Genomic DNA, 22,607 nt, shown 5'->3' on the forward strand with positions numbered 1-22,607 from the left:
ACGCTCCGCCCTGGCCCCGCCGCCTCTGGCTGCCGCAGGTTGTCTGCCCCCGACCAGCCCGCCCGTGGCAGCCGCCGTGCCCTCAAGCAGCTGCACGCTTCAGCAACAAGCTGCTGAGCCATAGGAGTAGCCAAACCCAGCGCCGTGAGCCCGAGATAGGGATGGTTTAGTTACTGAAACTGAAAAAAGCCCAGTGACTCCGTGTGCAGGTAGGTGTCAGGGCACATCCGCGCTCAGGCTCAGCGGAAAGGCCCCTCCCTCCCTCAGCCCCCCCTTACACACGGGCCAGATGCGGAACGACAGCCGTGTGTGTGCTTTAATACAAACCACAGCATAATGCAGATGACTGCAGCACGTACAAGTACCTCTGTTAAAACAAACGTTTGTTCCAGCACAAGCTTCTTAACAGCATGAGCATCACACAGCTTTTAGGAAACCCTGTGTTTGGCCCCACGGTGGTGTGAGCAGCTCTTAGTACACTTCTCCAACCCACAACAACAGAATGACTTTAAAAAAGTAGAAAGTGACATTGAGTGAGTACACCAGCATTTAAATTAAGGCAAAATAAATAACTGTTCTACATCAGTGGCACATTCAGACAGGCACCAGAACATGCAGGGTCTCATCGCCATGGCCTGTCCTCTGCCCCACATGCTTCAGGTCATGCTCACCGCAGTAGTGTTTGTGTACCTCAGGCCTGTGTGCTGTGAAAGAATTCCCCATCCCAAGCCAGGTTTAGCCATAAGGTTATTTTTGGTTTTTCCAAGCAACTCTGCCCTTTCCTCAACCCACAAACTGGCTTCTCCATAACAGCTTTCTGGTTGCTCCAGCACACTCCCCTTAAAGGAAAGAAGCCAGAGGTTGTGGTAGTGTGAAGAGTTTTCCTCACTATTGGGTAATAGTGAGATTATTCCTCAATATTAGGAAATTATTCCTCAATATTGGGAAGGAGCAGCTTTGACACAGCTGGGCAGAGTTAGCGCCACACAAAAGATTAAAAAAGTTAAGAGCGGCCGGTTTCAGGCACACAGCTATTGATGTGGGTGATGGTACATACCTCTACCAGAAATACAACCACAGAATGCATACAGTTCTGCCAAGTAGCACAAGACACTCTAGGGGGAAATCATAATAATCAGTGTCTCACTTTCCCTACCAGCGAGGAAACAGTTACTTAGAGGGAAATTCAAACAGCAGAAGTTAAGAGCTCACAGTTCCATCCCAGCCAGTTAGTGTGTTAGTCCCCATTTCCTTAAACCATGAGCAAAGGACAGTACCAAAAACAAGAAAACCCACACCCACAAAAAAAACTCAACCCACAACCAAAACCAACACACCCCAAACATAAAACCCATTCAGTTAAAAATCTGACTTCCCAAAGCCTTTATAAAACCTAGATGCCCTCTTCAGTCGGTGCATAAGAAAATCCTAAAAATGCATCTGAGGCACTGGAGCTGCTGGCTGCTAGGTCAGGCGTGTGGGTAATGGAGGTGGAGACGGCTTCTTGGGTGAACTCTGGATCAAAGTGTCGCAGATCAGCTGGACCAGCCTAAGCCAAAGAACAGACACATACAGTCACTTCAAGTGAGCAGACCCCAACCAGCCACTTGTATTCAGTCTAACACAGCTGCTCTTCCAAGAGAGTCAGCACCTCTGTATCTACAGTTCCTAACCTGCACTTCAGCACCCGTCAGTGTCAGTGTAAGGCATCTGGAAAGGATTCCTTTTGTACCACTATAACAAATACCAACAGAAATACACACTTACCACATTGGGGTTGAATGGAGGAGTTATCCTCTTGTGGTACAAGTCATCCCAGTTTACTGGGCTGAAGAATACATGATTCTTTATCTCAAGCTGCATAGAAAGTAAAGGGTGAAAAGTCAGTCTTCTGCCAACCCTTCTTTTCCAGCACCTGCTAGCTGGTTTCATAGCATTAAGTGGTTGAAGCTACCACATATTAACATAAGGGCTGTGCAGCAAATCCTTAACACATGAGGGTCATGGTCCAGTAATCCCCTGAAGGGAGATGACCATCACACATGGGCATCCTAGCTTGCAACCGTATCTTTCCCTTTGGAAATCCAAGTCAAGCCCATACACCCTTCAGAGGCTGAAGAGACATCAAACTGCGTGGAAAGCTTTTTCCAAGGCAGTTCTGTTGCCATGAAAGAAAGGCTCAGAATAGAAAGGTTTCCCACCCATCCTCCCTCCTGATCATAATGGAGGCCACTTACGAAGTCTGACTTGGCACCTAGCCTCCTCTTCTGGTCCTTGTGGAGAAGTCCCTGGAGGATGTCACAAGCTGCCACAGTCTTACTTCCTTGGATCTGGAGTGGCTTGTGCAGAATGTTGTCATACATCTGAGACACATCCCGGCTGTAAAAAGGAGGCTAATTTGAAAGAGAGGAGAAGCAGCCACGTAAAATATGAGCTACTGTAAGGAATGCACACGGCAGGTCAAAATGAGTCCTGCAGCAAGCAGATGAGGGAGACCTGCCATACCTCTGTTCAGAGGGGCAATGGCGTGCTGAACTACATCATCTAACTCAGGACTCAGTTGTCTGTGACAGGTACCATGTGAACACCAGACCAACCTCACACCACTACTTTTAAAATTAATTTCTCCACCATGAAGAAATTCTTACCAGGGGGGTTCCCTGCCCATGGCAGGGGGCTGGAACTAGATGATCTTAAGGTCCTTTCCAACCCAAACTGTTCTGTGATTCTATGTAAAGTAAAAACAGACCGCTTCCAAACTTACCAGTCCAAACAGCATTTCATAGAGGACAGCTCCTAGGCACCACCAGTCTACTGTCCTGTCATACGGCTGCTTCTTTAGCACCTCAGGAGCCAGGTACTAAGAAGAGTCAGCAGCAAATATTTTAGTCAACTTATAAAGGAAGGGCTTTGCCCTCATAAGTATGCAAACCTGGCTGCAGTTCAAGCTGAGCCAATGCATTAGGAAACACACAGATGCATTTCCTACTATGCTTTGATAGACTCTCGACTTGCTTCAGAGCAAAGGGTTTGAAAGCCACCTACCAAACCCCCACAAAGTGTTTTTATGGGCTACAGAAGTAGCCCATAAAAGTCCTATAGAGGACTTGTACAAGGATTTGCTGCCCCCCACAACTCAACCAGCAAACCCATCCTGCACTAGCACATTACACCTTTAGGAGGCTCCCGTGGTTTTGAGAAGGCTGCGGTTTTCAGTCCCAATAAGTCTGTCAAAAGCAGCAAGACTGCCAGTAACCACCACCGAGGAGCAACGGGCAAGAATTCAAGCAGCACATTGAGCCTGGTCTCCCACTGGATTATCTCTGCATACTGATCAGGCTTCCACCAAAAAACACAACGACGACCCCCACCCCCCCAAAAAAAAAAAAAAAAACCCACCCAAAAAACCCCAACAAACCAAAAAACCCCCACATGGCAAACAAAGGAATGCAGGGACAGGCCAAGGGGAAGGGCTTTAACCTGCCAGAGGGGAGATTGAGATGAGCTCTTAGGCAGAAGTTGTTCCCTGTGAGGGTGCTGAGGTGCTGGCACAGGGTGCCCAGAGAAGCTGTGGCTGCCCCATCCCTGGCAGTGTTCAAGGCCAGGTTGGACACAGGGGCTTCGAGCAACCTGCTCTAGTGGAAGGTGTCCCTGTCCATGGCAGGGGGTTGGAACTGGATGAGCTTTAAGGTCCCTTCCAACACAAACCATTCTCCAATTCTGTATGATTTTCTTGAAACAGTCCTGCTTGGTTCATGCCTTACTATTGTACAAGTGGGTCCATACTGAAAGCCAAGGGCTACCACCAGGAGATTCCTGCCCACTTCTATTCAGCTTGAATACTGGAAGGTACCTTGTTTACAGACCCCTCTTTACACTGTCTGAGGAAGAACAGCAGAACAGGTGTATTGCCTAGGCCAAAACACTACCAAAATCCCCAGTTCAGTAAGAAGCAGGAAAAAAGCCTCCCAGGAAGCCAAATCTGAGACAGGTTTTAGCAAAAGCTGACTGAGGTACATTGGAGAAAAGGCATTTCCTCCTCTCCCCTGTGAGCAGTGTCCACATTCCAGAGGAGAGCCTGGTCCTCTCCTCCGCACAGGGTGTTTTGCAGCTCCTGCATACCAAGGACACACAGAAGAGCACAGCAAGGTCCTGTGTATGTCAGTACCAACTGGCTCCCTGTTCTGCAGCTTCAGGGTATCAGAGCAGGTAAACAGCCTGCTCACAGGCTTGCTCGTGGGCTCCCAGGGTCAAGGCTGTCTCCACAGCCACCTCAAACAGCCCCAGTTTCACAAGACTGGCCATTTTCCAGTGCAGGGATCCCTACCCTCATAGCACAGCTGTCACAGGTAAAACTCTCTGCTGAGTAGGGAAGGCCTTATCTGAACTCCAGCTTTAAGCTGACAACCTCAAAGAGCCCACGATAGTCTAATTCAGAGCCTATATTTTGAGACGCTGAGCACCCATGCAAGTCAGACCCAGAGCAGCACGTCTCTGAAGGCTTTCAGCCCCATGTCACAGAGAAACCCCAGCATATGCTGTACCTCAGGAGTGCCACAAAAAGTAGAAGTTGTCTCCTCTTGCTCCATTCCTTCTTTGCAGAGTCCAAAGTCTGTCAATACTATGTGTCCCTAGAGAAGAGAGAGACATTTCAGCTTGGTCCTCTCTTTCTAGAGAAGAGAGAGGATTTCCAAGCATTGGCCTTCACATTGCATCTCATGTATGTTTTAGTTCCCCACTGCTCATCTGCTTCCCCTCCCTCACCTTCTAGGCATCCTATAGGACAAGTACAGGAGTCTATAGAGAAAGTTGAATCTATATGAATTTTTTTTTATTTGTCTACAACTGCATAGCTATGAGAAGATCCAGCACTGTAGTGCTTTGCCACTGCTTTATCCCAGAGCCAGTTTATATAGCAATCACCACCAGCATAGCTGCAGTGACATGCTCTTAGCACGCCGATCCTTGCCCACAAGTCAGACCCCAGCTTTTGGGAGTAAGTTGAGGGCCCTGGGTGTGCAGTTCTGCAGAGCAGAGGCTCACCCCCTCCTGCAGGACCTGCACAGAAGGGCAGTGGTGCATACATACAGAATACATGTAGTGAAGTGAGCTACAACCCAGCTCGCAGGACCATACCCCTCTGTTTATGGGTCTGATGGTTTTAAAGCCAGAAGGCAGGCAGCACGAGCTGTGAGTATACCTGGCAATCCAGGAGAATGTTCTCAGGTTTTAAGTCTCTGCAAGACAAAAAATTGCTGTTTGAGCAGATTTGGCCAGATATTTAGAAAAGCCAGATCCAAAACAGCATCAGCTAAGAACAGGAGCTAACAAAACTTCCCAATCCAGTTCACCAAGATGTTACCAAAGTACGGACTCCCATCACTGCTAGGTATCAGTATAGACACATACAAACATAGCAAGACCCTGCCACACAGAATCAGGTTTTAACTGGCATATCTACGTATAAATTGTTACAGAGAGACAAATTCTTGCTTATTGAGCCAGGTTTATTCTAGATCTTTACACTTCACCCTTTTCTCTCCTTCTCACTATCAGGTTAGGAATCTTTATTGCCCATCAGACCCATGCAGACAGCACCCCTCTTGCAGGATAAAGTGCCAGCAGCACTGTCTTGTCAGGGGTAGTTGATTTTCCAGCTACTACAGTCCTGCATTTTGCAGGGCCGTAGTGAAGCTCTTTTCCTCCCCAGCACTGCACACAGCTGGGCTGTGCAGAGTTGGTGCCCATACTCCCCCTGGCAGGACCTTACCTGTAAATGATGTTTAAGGAATGCAGGTATCCAATTGCACTAGCAACTTCTGCAGCATAGAATCGGGCCCGGGGTTCACGGAAACAGCGCTCCCTTTGCAAGTGGAAGAAAAGCTACAGGCAGATGATAGAGTGGATCATTTCTTCTCTAAAAAACCTGAAGGATACCTGGAGCAAGCCTGAAACCCAGCTACTCAAGTGAAAACTGATTTGCAAGTAGCGCACGAACAGCACCAAATAAGCCCAAACCAAGTGACTTTAAGCAATCTATACACCTTTCTAGAAATTGCTTGATTTGTCCTCCTCTCGCTTAAGAATTCATTCCCCCCAAAATGGTCATCTGCTGATCTAGTTAAGCTTCCTAGCTTGCTACAAGCCACAGGCTGATTACAGTGCTAGTATGGCCATGAGAAGTGGTACATGCACAGAGCTGAATCTATTAAGATCCTCCATACAAGTTCTCTTTGGGCAAGACATCCATGTTAACATTATCTCACAGTTTCAGGTATCATGAAAAAAAAAAAAACCAAACAAACCAAACCCCAGCTGAAAAAAGGCTTCTACAGGACAAAAATGAAACCTAGCAAACTGCAGTGGCATCACCCAAGCATTAGACTAGGATCCAGACCTGGCCCACAAGTGGGTTTTGCCTGGAGCACACCAGCATCAGCATTTCCTGTATTCTCCATAGGATTTTAAAGCACCCCAACAGTCTCTTTTCTCAGTATCCTTGCCTTGGGATTCAAGTCATAGGCAGCAAGATTTCACTCAATTTACAGGTGAGATAGTGTCCTGGGTTCAGCTGTAACAGTTATTTTCCTCCTTCTTAGTAGCTGATGCAGTGCTGTGTTTTCAACTTCAGTCTGAGAACAACGCTGATAACACACCGATGTTTTAGTTGTTGCTCAGTAATGTTTATTCCAACCAAGGATTTTCAGTCTCATGCTCTGCCAGTGAGGAGGGGCATGGGAAGCCGGGAGGAAGCAGCAACAAGACACCTGACCCAAACTAGCCAAAGGGGTATTCCATCCCACAGCACGCCATGCCCAGGATAGAAACTGGGGTGAGTTACCCGGAAGGCCCAGATCACTGCTCGGGTTGGGCTGGGTATTGGTCAGCAGGTGCTGAGCAATTGTATTGGGCATCACTTGTGTTTGTTTTCTTTTCCTTCTCCCCTTTTAGCCTCATATTCTCTCCTCTTGTTATTTCCATTATTATTATTGTTATTATTGGTGGTAGCAGTAGTGGCTTTGTATTATACTTTAGTTACCAGACTGTTCCTATCTCAACCCATGGGATTTACATTCTTTCGATTCTCCTCCCCACCCCTCCTGAGCAGGGGGAGAGAAGTGGGGGGAGTGAGCGAGCGACTGCGTGGTTCTGGATTAATGCTTGGGTTTAAACCACGACAGCATACCACTACTCCTGGCTGGTCCTTGCCAGCAGTTAAAGGAACACTACACTTCAACATCCTTATCTTGTGACAAGAAACAGTTTTAGGCAATAAAGCTGCACGTTTGGGAAGGACCAAATAGAGGATTAAAATAAAGCCCGTAAGTGTGCTCACCTCTCCTCCATTTACATAGTCAAGCACAAAGTAAAGCTTCTCCGAGGTCTGGAAGGAGTAATGGAGTCCCACAAGGAAGGGGTGCTTGACATTTTTCAGGAGCACGTTGCGTTCTGCCATGATGTGGGTTTGCTATCAAAAAGCAGGCATGGCATTAGAGTTTCAGGCAAGGGTCCAGTCTGCCGTAGGGGCTCACTGCCATTTTCAAAACAAGTGGAAGCTGGGAGCCCAAGAGTGTCCTCTCCAGACCCAGGAATGGAACTGCTCTGTATCTGATCTGCGTCATCTCAGTTCTTATCCATGTTCCCGTGGCACAGAGAAATGCATGTTTAGCATGCAAGTTGTCTACATGATTACCAGCCACAAGATACCTCAATTGCATTGCCAGGATGGCTCATATATTGGCCACTATTTATAGAAGTAACCAAGGAGAGCAGACATACCTCCTTTTTCTTTAGGATGGTTTTCTTATGCAAAACTTTCACTGCATAAAAAGTCCCATCGCACTTGCGTTTGGCCAGAAGAACCTGCAACAGAAGGTCCTGTTAATGGATTTCAGTGTCACCTTCTGTTGGGTTAGTGCTTCCTCATTAGCACCCCACTTGTGTGAGCAACTATACACAGAATACAGCTTCAGAGGGTCAAGTACAAAGTTTTAAAGACCAAGCTCCAGTCCTCCGATTTCCCAGCACTTTCTCATTGCCAAAAGAAAGCACATGACATCTCCACATAAACCTTTTACATACCCAGTAGAAAAGAGTTTTGGAGCATCTGGGGACAGTCCTATTTAAAATGGATCCTTGCTATCTCAAAGTACAGATTTGCCTGGAGAATTTTTGGTAGCTGAACAAGTCTGAAGCTTATTTTGAATCAATTACTGCTCCTTACCATCACCATCCTGAGCCTAAGATAACTCACACTTGTGTCCTTAGAGAGGTTGCAGGACAGCTCAAAGTAAGAATGGACTATGAAAACTCTTATCTCTGGTCTCATCTGTTCCCAGTCCCATTCAGAACAAGCTTCTCAGGAGAGGTACAAGCAAAGGACACAGCTAGAAACTCCTTCAGCAAGAAAGTGCTTTCCAGGTTGCCTCTAAAGAGCTTCAGCCTACCTGTACAAACCCACTTACTTTTCCAAAGCTTCCTTTGCCAATAACCTTCAGGAAGTCAAAATCTGTTGGCTTGGCACTGTCAGGCAAGAACGAAACAAGTTAATGTTTCTGGGAGAGAAACATGCAACAGCAACAGTGCCATCAGGGCAGAGTTCCTTTTTGGAACCACCAGTGTTTGTGGAAGGGATTAAAGGGCACCAGATGGGTGATCCTCACCCCTGGCCAGCATGGGATTCACACTGTCTACGTCAGTGCAGCCAGCAGAGGATGAGCAACCCCCCAGCAACCCTCCTGCTGAACACAGCAGCAGGGAAAAGCTCCTGTGGGACCAAGTGGCACCTTTATAGGGGACACTGTTTATCCCCATTTCTAGAGAAAGGTGGTCAGGGAGCCAGCAGGGATGAGGAAGATCTTCCCTTACTACCTCTCAAGAGAAACAGAACAAGGGGCTGCAGACTCGGACAGGACAATTATGATAACTGGGACTAGCTGCAGCTGAACATCTTGAAAGCTGGTGCATTGCTGATACACATGGTATTAAAAGCCAAGTAATGTAATTGTTAAGATTTTTGCAGACACCACCCATGCAAGACACAGGGATCAACTACATTCCCCTGCCAGATCTCTTCACTGCATGCCCCACACCCTACCTGGCTTTTGCAGGGAGCTTACTTTGGGTTAGCAGAAGGTCCAAGGTTGATGTTGTCAGTTGGTGTTGGAGGCTAGAGAGGATAACAATAATGTTAGTCACAAGGACCATGCTGCAGGTTGTGCTTTCCTTCCCTCAGAACAGTATCACTTGCAGAGTCATTAAATACCCACTAGCAAGAGACACAGCGGATGCTTTGGCAACTGAAGTGAGGGGGAAGGGAGAACAAAGCTATGCACTAAAGCTGTATCATTCCCAAGCTGGAACCTTTACTAAGCTAGAGTGTGTGCTGAAGTCCTCATCCCATACTTGCACAAATAAAAAGTACTAAGCAACTGCTTGGCCCCCAACTTGAGGTTTTTAGGACCTGCTGTGCTGTGACAGAGGAAAGCCACTGTGGGTCTCAGCTGCTCACCACAGCACTGAGACAAGTCATTCCCCACTGCCTGGGCTAGAGGCTAGGCAAGAAGCCCTCTGCACAGCTCAGATAGAGGAGCACTCCTGCAGCAGGACATAAACGTTGCCCCAAACCCTGCAGCCCTCTGCCCACTCCTGCTGAGCCCCAAAACTGCCAAGTCTGGAGCCTTGGAAGTGGCCTTATGCACAGCCAGCACCATGGAGGTGCAGCCTCTCTCTTCCCGATGACAGAGGTACATACACACATGGTCTTCCTCCTCTCCCTGCTCCACAGGAATCTTCCCCTCCTCAGACTCTGGGAGCATTCTGCCTTGGCCAAAAGGCTATATAGGTCCTCTCTGCTCTCATTTTACCTGCACCCAGCATAATCCACAGGGACAAGGCAGCAGCAAGATTCCTGGCAGGCTAACACAGGCTCTCCTCCTTGCTTTTCTCCTACAGGCACCAGCCCCTCTACATCCCCAAAGTGAAGACTTGCTCGGTCAGAGCCATGATCTCACCTGGATGCTTTTATCTGGGCTCCGGGAACGATCCATTAAAAAGGCAACTCGTTCGGCACTTGGGAAAAGAAGAGCAAGCCAGTATTGAAAACAAAATCCAAGAGAGAAACTGCTACCCTCCATCACGGGATACCTCAGCAGACTTCCCCAGCTACCCCTTTGGTAGCACTGCTGCTCCTAAGGGGTGAGGATGCCCATGCTCTGGGGGAGGCAGGGAACAGTGGATACATGCTGACAGGAGATGGGAGGGAGGGGCATGAACAAGCAAAAACATATTAGATACCACAGTTAGCCCTTGATTTGCAATAGCAGAAACTGGTCAGGGCACCAACAGATGAAGATGAGCACAGCCCCAGCAGCAGCACAGCACCAGGGCCACAGGAGGTTGCAGCTCTCCTGGATGTGGCCAGGCCCCTCTTCAGGTAGATACAGCCCTTGCCCCAGTGCACAGGGATCCTGCGGCTCCCAGCCCTGCAGCCCAGCAAGTGCCCCCACAGGGCAATCAGGAGGGGCCAGCCAGGTCTGACCACCACACCCCCATGCTGGCAGCAGCTGGAGGCCATTCTCCCACCCAGGGCAGACCACATCCACCTGGGGCTATTGACACTCCAGGGAAGAGGGGCTGGCCATACCAGTGAGTGGAGGCATTAAAGCACAGGGCTCTCATCTACCCAGTGTGGCTGCGGCTGGAGCAGTTGGACTTGAACAAGACTTGCCGGTTCAGGTCTGCCCTGCTCGAGCATCAATGGGGAGAGCTGGGTCCTGCCGCCCCAGGGATTCCTCCCTTTGCTTTTAAGGGTTTTCCTCCCAACTCCTTTCAAAAGCCAGTATTAGAGGTGACAGGAGGAGAAGAGGAAAATAAAAAGTAAAAATAAAACCCCACACACTATTCCCTTCTCCCCTGCCCCAGAGAGCTTTGTCCATTGTCCCTCAGCCCCACAAAGCTCCCATACACCGCAGGGATACTCTGAAAGCTCTCACTCCTCCATCTGCCCTGCCCCTTCCAAAAAGGGGGCCTGAAGATGCCACCAGCCTCCCCGCATCTCACCTGTGGGTGCTCCCTCTCTGCACCCCCATGCACAGACCCCAGGCCACCCCTGAGCCCCCTCCTTGGTGGCCAGGCTGACCGCAGGCGCTGGCAGCTGTCCCTGGGCACTGCCCACATCTGCCTAGTGCCAGCCAGCTCCATCCACCGCCAAGCCAGCGCAGGGGCTACCGGGCTGAGCTTTTAAAGGGCTCTCATCCCTGGAAGGCTTTCATACTCACTATGAGCAGAGCCTGGAGCCGGAGGCCTTGATGGTTCGTCCTATCCTCTCCCGGCTGTGCTTGATGAGTTCTGTGAGGAAAGTTGGAGCACCAACACCAATTAGCTGGCAGCGCGATCACAAGTGCACAGAGACACGTTTGTTCTTCACTGACCTTGCTCTTCTCTCCACAGCTGCCCTCCTCCCCCTTCCACTCAAGTACCAAAATAACCAGGAAATTATAGGAACCAGGACAGCTCCCCTCCCAGCCCCGCCAGAAGCCTCAATAGCTCACAGGATGGGGATCAGTGCCGCAGAACAGACTCTCTCTCCTGTGGCAGAGGGGACTTGGGCTAAAGCACCACTGTTGCCTCCCTGAGCCACCTCAGGTCTCCAGGAGGGACAAGGAGAGTGCTCACAAGGAGCATGTTGTACCAGGATAGTCACACACTTGGCACATCCCCTGCCCCTTTCATTCAGGACTCTGGGAGTAGTTAGGGACATGAATGAAACCTTTCAGGGCCCTGCAGGAGGTAAGCCAGCACACACACCCCGCAACAAGGAACTGACTTGCCCAAGGGCACATAGCCAGGGCCAGAAGCTGGGATTCCCACCACAGAGCATCCCTTCTGCTCAGCTGTGCAGGCAGTTGCCACCAACCATCATCATCATCACCACTGCTCCCTTCAGAGTGAGGCAAAGTCCTGATCCTGCTCCCAACTGCACAGCCTGAGCAAGAGAAAAGCCTGAGAACTGCAACCTGTACAAAGGAGTTCCTGGGTTTGCTTGCAAGTAGATAACAAAAAATGCCAACACTCAGTTTTACTCCCTGGCTCTGCCCCAGTTTTGCTACTGGAGGGAAAGAATCAAAACATTCATGGAAACAGGAAACATGCTCCCCCTCATCCCCTAAAAAAATCTGACAAGATTTGCAGATCCGACAAGGAGCCAAAAACCAGGCTGTAGTTTTAGAGTTTCTGAATGGATATGAAAGGGAAAGCAGGAATTCAAAGAAAAGCCACAAAGCATTCAGTGAGAGAGCTTATAATATCAGGCTTGTCTGAGACCCTGACTTTGACCTGCAGCAGGTACAGGAGCTTGCCCCAGCAGGGCCATATGCAGGCAGCACCCAGACAGATCAACGCCATCTCCTCCCACTGGGTGTAGTCCTTACTTCCCTGACAGTCTGGCTCACTGACTGAAGGTCATCCAGTGCCTGACTTGAGGCTGCAGGTATCCTCCTGGCTGCTGGGCAGGCTGGCGGGCAGGCTGGCCACAACCATGGCCACCACAGAGGGATATCAGCCATGCTTCCCAGAGCGGGCAGTGCTCACTCAAAGCTCAGTGCTGGGCAGGAGGGTGGCATGAGGAATGGCCAGGGGTACAAAGGGATGTATGGAACTAATCCCAGGGTGCAAGTGGCAACAGCATGCAGAGGGGTGAGGGCTCCCACCCCCTGCCCAGGACCCTCTCTCCTTAGCAACCCAACTAAGCCCACACAGTTCAACACCTCATCTCACTCCATACATGCAGCTCCATCAGGTGATGCAGCCTGTTCACTCCAGATCTGAAGTCCCACAAGCTTGGCTTTAGCTTGCTGCCACTGACACTGTTCTGATCCTAGACTTAGGGAGAATAATGGCTTTGGCACAGGTGGACTTGTCACAGCTTGGGCATCTTGGGCAGCATGTGGGCAAGCCACAAAAACATCAGTCTGGCTCAGTGCAGGTTGCAGGACACGTCCCAGCTTGCTCAGAGGAGCTTGGACCAGCAAGGGCTGGACCTGCAAGCTTGGACCTGCAGCCCCACAGGGGTCTTTTCCAGGACCACAGCCTAGTAGCCCATCCATGCTTCCCTCCACCAGCCCCGTTCTTGGTCCCTGCTGACCAAGAGCAGCATTTTCCAACAAACCTATTTCATTAAATGTACTTGCTCTGAGGTAAGAGTCTCTTTCTGTACCAAGCACATTTTTAGGATATGTACATCCCCATCCTGTATCACTTCCTATTCAGGATCAGAGCCTTCTTCCCCAGCCTCAGTCCACCGTCAAAGCCAAGTAAGCTTCTGGTTAAAATCTCCTAAGCAATCAAATAAGCTTTTCCTTATCACTAACAAATGCTACTCCCCCTAAAACACAAAGATTTCCTGAGTGCACACACACTGAACAACAGAATCAAAAATAGGTCACGAATATACGCTGGAATCCTTGGTTATCCATGCCTGGCTGCATCCCTCCTCATGCTTGCTGGGGTGGCAGGGATGCTCCAGGCACGACCAGGGCCACAGAGAGCATCAGCAAGTGAGTCTTGGAGTTTTCTGATACAAGGTGACTGTTACACACCAGGAAAACAAACCATCACATCGCGCACCCCTTCCTCAAAGACCATTTCACTCCCAACACCCTGGCCAGAGTGCATCTTCCCAGCAGCAGGCAACCACTCACACAATATAAAGCAGCTATTTACAAGTTGGAGCAATTACTGCGGCTAAATCTCCCCCCCACCAAACATCACTCAGTAACATACATTTTCTTCCCAGCACAGCACAAGCAGCTCCCTCTTCCTTCAACAGTTCTGCCAGTGGTGACCCACATTCCCATGCTAGCCCAGCACTATTTGCTGCAAACACATTACTAATGCAACACATACCTTGCACAGAGAGGCAACCTCATAGACTCGTCATCTGCAAGCTGCCTCCCACCCTCCTCCCTGATGTCACTGCTCTCAGCATCATTTCCTACCTAACCTAGATTGCAAACCCCTCTGAGTAAGTGCCTCATCTGCTCCCACTCTAGGAAGGGCTAGTTGCCAGCATGGAGAGGCAAGGAGACCAGGCAGACTGTCACTGGGACAGCGAGCAATGCTTTGGAAGAAGCACAGGGTTTGGAATGGCAAGATTGAGAGGGGCACCTAAGGCAGCCCACAGCTTTCATCCAGCCTGGGGGGCTGCAGGCAGCATGAGGGAGATGCCCCAGTTTCAGCTCAGAGAAGGAGCACAGGGGGAGGTAGGAAGGAGGACTCCTACAAGCACAGGCTTTTACTGGCCAAAAATACCCCCAAAACTCAAGCTTTCCCTCGCTAAAGATCTAAGGGGTAGCTCCAGGCCAGCACTGAACTCCATTTTCATAGAGCCATAGAATGGTTTGTGTTGGAAGGGATCTAAAAGCTCATCCAGTTCCAATCCCCTGCCATGGGCAGGGACACCTTCCACTAGAGCAGGTTGCTCCAAGCCCCTGTGTCCAACCTGGCCTTGAACACTGCCAGGGATGGGGCAGCCACAGCTTCTCTGGGCACCCTGTGCCAGCGCCTCAGCACCCTCACAGGTAAGAACTTCTGCCTAGGAGCTCATCTCAATCTCCCTTCTGGCAGGTTAAAGCCATTCCTCTTGTCCTATCCCTCCAGGCCCTTGTCCAAAGCCCGTCTCCAGGTTTCTTGTAGCCCCTTTAGGCACTGGAGCTGCTCTAAGGTCTCCCCTTAAGGAGCCTTCTCCAGGCTGAACCAGACCAGCTCTCTCAGCCTGGCTCCAGAGCAGAGCTGCTCCAGCCCTCACAGCACCTCCATGGCCTCCTCTGGACTTGCTCCAACATTTTCATATCCATTGGGACACTATAGCACACAGCAAGTCCAGGAAAAAGTTAGGAAAGACTTTAAAGGACTTCTCCACTTGTGGAAGCTTTCTTAGCTGCCCCCTTGAGAGTTCTTGGCTCATCCCCTTTTCTTATCCAGATCTTTTCCCCTACACCCCAAGAGCTCTGCAAACCCCAGACTAACAGCCCCAGCTCTAGGCAACCTGGAGCCCAGAGGCAAATAACCCTCCAGATTTTAGAGAAAAACTCCATGCAAAGCTGGAAGAGGACAGCAGGTGGCTAAATCTCACAGTGCTTTGTAGAAAAGTAATCCCATGAAAGTAGAGAAGAAAGCATCAAACACACCTGGGAGCACATCCACCAGCAGATGCTGTGTCCTGAAGCATGGGAAGCAATCCACAGCCAGCGAGCACAGGGACCCCTCATCCCCCACGCTGCTCATCCTCACACCAGCCCACCCTGCTACTGACAGCTCCGACACACCAGACACCCAAGGCTCTTTCCTGAATCTCAGAGGGGCATAGCTTTGCTTCCTGCAGCAGTTCATCTAACCCACAACACCTCCTCAAAGTGATGATACCACTGCTGCTGGCTCATGGCAGCCCTTTAAAGGGAGCAGGAAAAGCACATCAGCTGTGGAAAATGAAGATACACCTGCTAGATACACCCAAGGAGTGACAATTTGAGGGGAGGAGGAATGGTTTTGGATATGGAGGGAAGGGTGCAGGTGGTGGGAAGGAGCAAATTACATCCTCGCAGGCACCTCAGGTGTGCAGAACAATTTCTGACAGGTTAGTAAGCTGGAAATTTGTCCCCTCTCCTGTGGTTTGGAGGAAGGCCAGAACTGTTATTTGGTTCAGGTCAAACCCAGAAGAAGCTGCTCCTTCCAGTGTCCTTCACCAAGCCAGGGTGGACAGGCTGGTGCTTTTCAGTGGTATTAAATGCAAACATAAACATGGGTGGAAGGGAAAACCTGGTGCTGGAGGCATGCGGTGATTTGAGAGAACAGAGACTAAGCTCTGAGCAAAAGGAGACATCAGAGAAGGGCTGGTGTCTTCTCTCTCTTCGTTAAAAATAAAGCAGTTGCTTTTCGGTTCCGTTATTGTTTCCTATAAAATCTGCCTGCATGCAGGTGTAGCAGGGGAAAGGTTGTGGAGTGAGTGCAGTGGTAGGTGCGAGTGGGGAAGGCTGAGGTGTGGGCAGCCCTCCCTGCCATGGCACAGGTCCCTGACCCAGGAAAACCATCTGAAACACCTGATGTGCTCATTGCTATGCATAATGAGGGAGGGGAAGCAGCAAATTGCTTGAAATATCATTCTCAGGTTAAAGCCTGTGGTTTTTCCTCAGCCAACAAACTCAATCTATGAGTATCATCAGCTTTTAAAAATATCTCCTGTTACGTTTTTTTTTCTCTGGTTTTGCCTCTACTTGCATTCAAATGGTCAAGTTTCAGAATACTTTCAGCAGCTAACTTGCATTTTCAAATCAGTATCTTCTGCTTTTGTTTCTTTCAGTAAAACCCCTTGGTATTATTGACAAAATCTACTTGATTTTATTTTCCACAGAAAGGTATCTTTCTTTAATTAAAATCCCATTTTCTATCCAAAGAAGAGGAAGCAGAAGGATCCCAAAAGGAAAAGTTTTTACCAGCTAGAATCATAGAATCCTAGAATCACAGACTGGTTTGGATTGGAAGGGACCCTAAAGTTCATCCAGTACCAAACCCCTGCCACAGGCAGGGACACCATCCACTGGATCAGGTTGCTCCAGCCTGGCTTTGAATGCATAAAATCTCTAATCTGGAGTGTGGCCAGTAATGATGATAGATACTGGTGGACAAAGCAATGGTTGGGTTGATTTTGTCCATGCTGCCCCCTCCGTTTGTGAGGCTTGTTGACACTCAGGGCTGTGCACACACTGCGTGTAACTCGGGGCCAGGGGTGCGATGTGGAGCTGCCACCTCCCTTGCACACAAATCACCACCTGGACCTCCTGTGTGTCCTGTGGGAGCTCAGTGACACCAAACCAGCCAGGAGCATTACCCTTCGTTTTTCCCAGGGCGCTAGAGGAGGGCTCCATCCAGGCCACGTACATAAAGCCAGCCAAAATCGTCCCTTGTCCTTATGGCTGGGGCAGGAGCTCAGCGGCCAGAGCGAGGCGTCCTCGGGAAGCAGAGCGTGCAGGCGTCTCTCTGGCTGCAAAGGTGAAGGGCACAGGAATAAGAGTAGGAACAGGCCTCTGGGTGCAGTGCTGGCTGCCAGCGAGCCAGGAATGGCTCTGGGACATGGACCAGCTCCATCACCCTCATCGGGCCAGCACCCACCCAGTGCTCAGCCTGGTGGAGACCACCCGTGCTCCACCACCACCCCGGTGCCCCTCTCCTTGCACTCCTTTGGGAAGTGCTTTGGGACTGGCAGACGGAGGGCACTGGGAGAGGACTGGGTGGCACTGGTTGGCTGTTTGACTTCTGTACAGCTGAAGAAATTTACCCTACAACTGTTGAATTCAAAGATTTCTGCTCTTGGAAAAGGATTTGGGGTTTTGATGCTTTTGAGGAGCTGAGACCCAATTCATCCTCCCTGTACCCAGGGTGACTGCCCCAGCACTGGAGGCTCTCTGGCACAGGAGAAGACATTCTCTGGAATCACAGGGAGACATGGGCCACCAGTAAATCCCCAGCGTAGGGCAGGTCCTCACCTGGGCATTCAACATCAGATGCCACCAGATGCCTGGGGCAGCTGCAGAAGGCTGTGCCCTGGAGAACTCTATGACTACCTGGAGAGGTGTCCTGAGCAAGCAGTTTTCTCTGTGATGGAAGACCTAAGTGGGACAAGTAGAATCATATAGAATCATATAGAATCATGGAATGGTTTGGGTTGAAAGAGACCTTAAAGCTCATCCAGTTCCAACCCCCTCCCACGGGCAGGGACACCTTCCACTAGAGCAGGTTGCTCCAAGCCCCTGTGTCCAACCTGGCCTTGAACACTGCCAGGGATGGGGCAGCCACAGCTTCTCTGGGCACCCTGTGCCAGCGCCTCAGCACCCTCACAGGGAAGAGCTGCTGCCTCAGAGCTCATCTCAATCTCCCCTCTGGCAGGTTAAAGCCATTCCCCTTGGCCTGTCCCTACAGGCCCTTGTCCAAAGCCCCTCTCCAGGTTTCCTGGAGCCCCTTTAGGCACTGGAGCTGCTCTAAGGTCTCCCCTTCAGGAGCCTTCTCTTCTCCAGGCTGACCCAGCCCAGCTCTCTCAGCCTGGCTCCAGGGCAGAGCTGCTCCAGCCCTCACAGCAGCTCCATGGTGAGCAGGGTTAGCCTCCAGAATCCTGCCCACCCGAGCAGCCCTCCCCACACGCAAGAGGTGAGGCCTTCCCTCCTACCTAGCCCCTGTGCATCCACAGCCACGGCCAGCAGCAGCCTGCAGCTGCTTTTATCCCTTGCCCACAGCAGGACACATCAGTGCCAACACTGAAGGGGCTGCTGGAGGAGGGAGCGCTTGCAGGGCACATGCAATATACAGGCATGCAGGCACACGTTCATGGCTGTGCACCCCTTCCACCAGGACTGGCCCTGGCCCGTTCTCCTGCCCAGCTGCACGCTCCTAAACAAAACTAACCAACTCCAGTGAAACCAGAGACCTGCTGGTCTTGTTGGTCTTCTGTGCGGGGTGGTGTCCCCTGCCCTTCAGAGGACACATCTATGCTAGGAAAACCTCTGCTGGACCTGGATTCAGAGGAGATGAGCAGCTCTCAGGTAATGTAACCTGTTCTGTGCAGGTCTTCTGCCTGTGCTGGACTTGATCAGACCATGGTGAGAGCAAGGCTACAGAAAGGTGATTTTTTCAGCTGAACTGCCACAGCTCAGAACCTCCGGACATGGCCTGTGCTTAGAAACATTTTCCTTTTCCCCTCGAGGGAGGAAAGCTGTCTTCACTTCCCCAAGCTCTGTAAGGGGTAGAGGGCTGCATGGTTGCCACCACCTGAGCCTGGTCCCTCCCTGAGCCTGGGCCAGTGCCGCTCACGCCGGAGAAGCCACATTTGCAGCTTCTCCAGGGCAGGACACATCCAGTGTCAACAGGTCCATCATCTCTACATGCAGAGAGGCACCCCTCTCTCTCTATTATAATCCTTTATATGCTGTGCAAATATGCTATTTTATAGGGAAAGGTGTGCTATCTTAATCCCCTTATCTAGCAATACCCATAACCATAATCGTAAAAGTATCACTGAAGTGGAACCACACAGTCCTGAGCAATCGGAATTGCAGGGAAAGGTCCAGATAAGATTAAAACAAATATTTCTCTAGAGAGCACAAAGCAAATTTTCATCGACCTGCAGTGAAAGGTGACCTGAAATGTTTGGCTACTCACTTATCTCTGCTGGGTAAAGAATAGGACAGGATAGGGATAGGATATTCTTTATAGGTCAGAGCCTATTTCTTCGTCTTAAGAGGATTCATGAAGGACTAAACAGACTGTTGGTGACCTCTGAGGTTCTTTGAAATCTTTTTCTTTTTTTTTTTTTCCTCTCTACATTTTTCTCTCAGCTTCCCAAAGCCGGGGCTGGGCTTTGCCTCAGGCGCTGCCCTTCATTTTGCCAGAGTCCCACATGGGTGCCGGGAAGTTTCCCATGTTTTGGTAAAAGGAGCCAAGAGGAAGCTGCTGGGGATCAGGTTTTCATTCTGAAGAAGCTGAAGTAGGCTTGAGCAATTCTTGCACCTTTCTGTGCCTCTGTTTCTACAAATATGGATGTGGAAGAATATTACCACTCTCTTGTAAAGCCTTCATATCTTCAGAGGAATAAATGCCTGATATGATTGCCATTAAATTAGTTGACTGGGACTTTCTTGCTTCTGTGTGGTTTTTATGTGTAAGCACAGTCTCAGTGAATAAATAACACATGGTTGGAAGCAGCTTAACTTTAAGGGACCCTTCCTCTGCTGCCTGGCCAGCCTTGTCCTTGGGGAAGATGCAATTCTCCTGCTTCCTCCCCTCCCTTCTCCTGGACACATAATAGCCTATGTTGTAGACCCTTTCTGAAAAACCCAACTGTTTTTTGGGGATGAGTACCTCTTTTCTCCTGCAGCACAGGTCAGTCTGATGCAGGGTGCACACTCAGGGACACCACCCGCAGCTAAAGCCCCGAGTGTGACCGGCCTGGTGCAGACAAGGACAGAGGTGGTTTCCTGGCCGGATTGAGCAGGGCTTAGCAGCTCAGAGGCGGCTGGGAGAGCTGCGCTGCCCAAAACCAGGCCCCTCGCTGCTGGCGCAGTGCTGGGTTTGTTAGGAAAGCTGGTGAGTGAAGTGCCCCTGGGAATGCCACCTCTGTGCACCGCTCCATCCCCAACCCACACGCATTGAGACCTGCTGGCTCCAGCTCCACTGCACAGGACGCTTGTTTTCAACCCTCTTTATCCACAGTGCAGAACCTGCAACTGGTTCTGGCACAGCTGTAGACTGTCTCCAGCAGAGCTATATATACTGGATCCAGTGCGCAGCCCAGTCCAGAATGGGCCAAACACCGCCCAAGGTATTGTCAGGACCCGTCGGTCCCTGTGCAAGAGCAGCAGATCTGTGCTGGAATCTGCTGAGCCCATCTCTGTTCCCATACTCTGCCACTGAGCAGGAACAGCCCTTGGGGATGCCCAGTTAAAGGGATGCTGGGTACAGTACCCCTCAGTTTCACCAGGCCCAGCCTCACTGCAGAGATGGAGCCAGGGACACACAACACAGACAAAGCAACCTGAAATTCCTCAAAGCAAACCTTCCCTTGGGCTGTCAGCAAAAGCCCAGGGCAGCCTAAGCTGCTCCCCAGGGAGCCGATGTGGGGCTGCAGACACAAGCAGGGTGATGGAAGCTCCTTGTGATGGAAACTCTGCATGGGGAGGCACAGTTAATGCAAGAAAGCTTTCCACCTAGTACAATATTTCCAGGGGGAGCAAGAAGGCTGCTAATCTCCCCATTGGAATCCTCCACAGCTGTGAAACAAACCCACAGCTGAGTGAACCCACAGCCCCTCAGACCCTGACCCAGGTTCCTGGGAAGCAGCTCTCTTGTGAGCCAGCTCTCTTGTGCCAGCCAGGTCCCTGGCAGCAAGGGATACATCACAGAATTACAGACTGGTTTGGGTTGGAAGGGACCTTAAAGCTCATCCAGTTCCAACCTCCTGCCACAGGCAGGGACACCTTCCATTAGAGCAGGTTGCTCCAAGCCCCTGTGTCCAACCTGGCCTTGAACACTGCCAGGGATGGGGCAGCCACAGCTTCTCTGGGCACCCTGTGCCAGCGCCTCAGCACCCTCACAGGGAAGAACTTCTGCCTTAAGAGCTCATCTCAATCTCCTCTCTAGCAGGTTAAAGCCATTCCCCCTTGTCCTGTCACTACATCCTTTACAAAAAACTCTGCTTCTCCCACAGGGGCTCAGGAGACCACTGAGAGAAGGTAAAGTCACATAAAGTCATGGAAAGATCATCCCAGAGAAAGCAAAGCAGCATTACCTGCAGGGAGCGAGGCGTGAGGAGACGCTCCTGGGCTGCGGCAGCAGGGCCAGCAAGCACTGCCACGTTCCTGCTCGGGAAGCAGTGTGTACCAGTACCCTCTCCCTCCTCTTGTGTTTATTTTGGCGATTCAGTCTGAAGGTCGAAGGAAAAGTCCGCAGGAGTGGCTTGTGGTAGGAAGTAAATGATTACCCTGCCACTGCTTGCTGAGGGGACCGAGGCACAAGGGAGCTGGGGCGGGACAAGAAAATCCCTTCTTGGGGGGATTAGAGGGCAGCTCGCCAGTGGGGAAGTGCAAAGGGTCAGAACAAAGTGCTCTGTTCACTGGAGGCTGTGCCAGGTCACATAGCAAGTCCTAGCAGAGGTAATGAGGCATGGGTCCCCTCCCAAATGCCAGCAACACCTCCTAGATGTGGACATGACCCACTGCTGATCCATCAGCAATGTGCAGAGCTTCGCACCAAAGGAAGGAGCTGGGTGAGGTGGAGCCTTGTCCCCTGGCAGCACTGCATCTGGGGCAGATCCAGTGACTTTACAGGGCTGGAGCAGCTCTGCTCTGGAGCCAGGCTGAGAGAGCTGGGCTGGGTCAGCCTGGAGAAGAGAAAGCTCCTTAAGGGGAGACCTTAGAGCAGCTCCAGTGCCTAAAGGGGCTACAAGAAACCTGGAGAGGGGCTTTGGACAAGGGCCTGTAGGGACAGGCCAAGGGGAATGGCTTTAACCTGCCAGAGGGGAGATTGAGATGAGCTCTGAGGCAGAAGTTCTTCCCTGTGAGGGTGCTGAGGCGCTGGCACAGGGTGCCCAGAGAAGCTGTGGCTGCCCCATCCCTGGCAGTGTCCAAAGCCAGGTTGGACACAGGGGCTTGGAGCAACCTACTCTAGTGGAAGGTGTCCCTGCCCATGGCAGGGGTTGGAACTGGATGAGCTTTAAGGTCCCTTCTAACACAAACCATTCCATGATTCTATCATTGGTGCTGCCATCAACCTAACATTTTCTGAAACAGTTTGGAGTACGTGATTTGGAGCATTCAAGGTTCATTAAGCCAAGACATCCAACAGCCACCGCAGCCAAGGTCTCTGGCTCCATGTGTGTGGGAAGAAGGCAGAGCCATACCTGCCTCTCTGTGAGCCCCATTCCCAGTGGCAGCAAGCAGAGAGGAGCTGGCTCTGCCCTCGCCTCGCTCCAGCTTGTACCGACAGTCCTGTTGGGTGGCATAGCCATGCGGGTGCGTGAGGATAAGAGAGATTGGATATTACCCTGATGTCTTAGTGAATGTACC

The 22,607-nt window shown here is 50.7% G+C and overlaps 1 protein-coding gene across 5 annotated transcripts; it reads right to left on the reverse strand.

Annotated features, from left to right (window-relative positions):
- Window positions 1–298: 298 nt before the first annotated feature.
- SGK2 (serum/glucocorticoid regulated kinase 2) lies at window positions 299–21,408 on the reverse strand. 5 transcript variants are annotated; one of them, XM_030503023.1, is made up of 16 exons: window positions 21,332–21,408; window positions 17,541–17,663; window positions 16,936–17,038; window positions 11,280–11,349; window positions 10,014–10,071; window positions 9,120–9,169; window positions 8,466–8,523; window positions 7,780–7,863; window positions 7,337–7,468; window positions 5,771–5,883; window positions 5,201–5,237; window positions 4,545–4,631; window positions 2,765–2,860; window positions 2,238–2,393; window positions 1,768–1,857; window positions 299–1,549 (listed from the first exon to the last, which is right to left on the reverse strand). In XM_030503023.1, exons 5-16 carry the CDS (start codon window positions 10,047–10,049, stop codon window positions 1,394–1,396), a joined length of 1,095 nt encoding a protein of 364 aa, XP_030358883.1. In that variant the 5' UTR covers window positions 10,050–10,071; window positions 11,280–11,349; window positions 16,936–17,038; window positions 17,541–17,663; window positions 21,332–21,408; the 3' UTR covers window positions 299–1,393. The 5 variants fall into 5 exon arrangements, with proteins under 5 accessions (XP_030358883.1, XP_030358879.1, XP_030358882.1 ...); XM_030503019.1 differs by having other exon boundaries at window positions 16,886–17,038; XM_030503022.1 differs by lacking the exon at window positions 2,765–2,860 and having other exon boundaries at window positions 16,886–17,038.
- Between the last annotated feature and the right edge of the window lie 1,199 nt (window positions 21,409–22,607).

The sequence above is a fragment of the Strigops habroptila genome, chromosome 13, assembly GCF_004027225.2.
Source record: "Strigops habroptila isolate Jane chromosome 13, bStrHab1.2.pri, whole genome shotgun sequence".
NCBI classification, from domain to species: Eukaryota; Metazoa; Chordata; class Aves; order Psittaciformes; family Psittacidae; genus Strigops; species Strigops habroptila.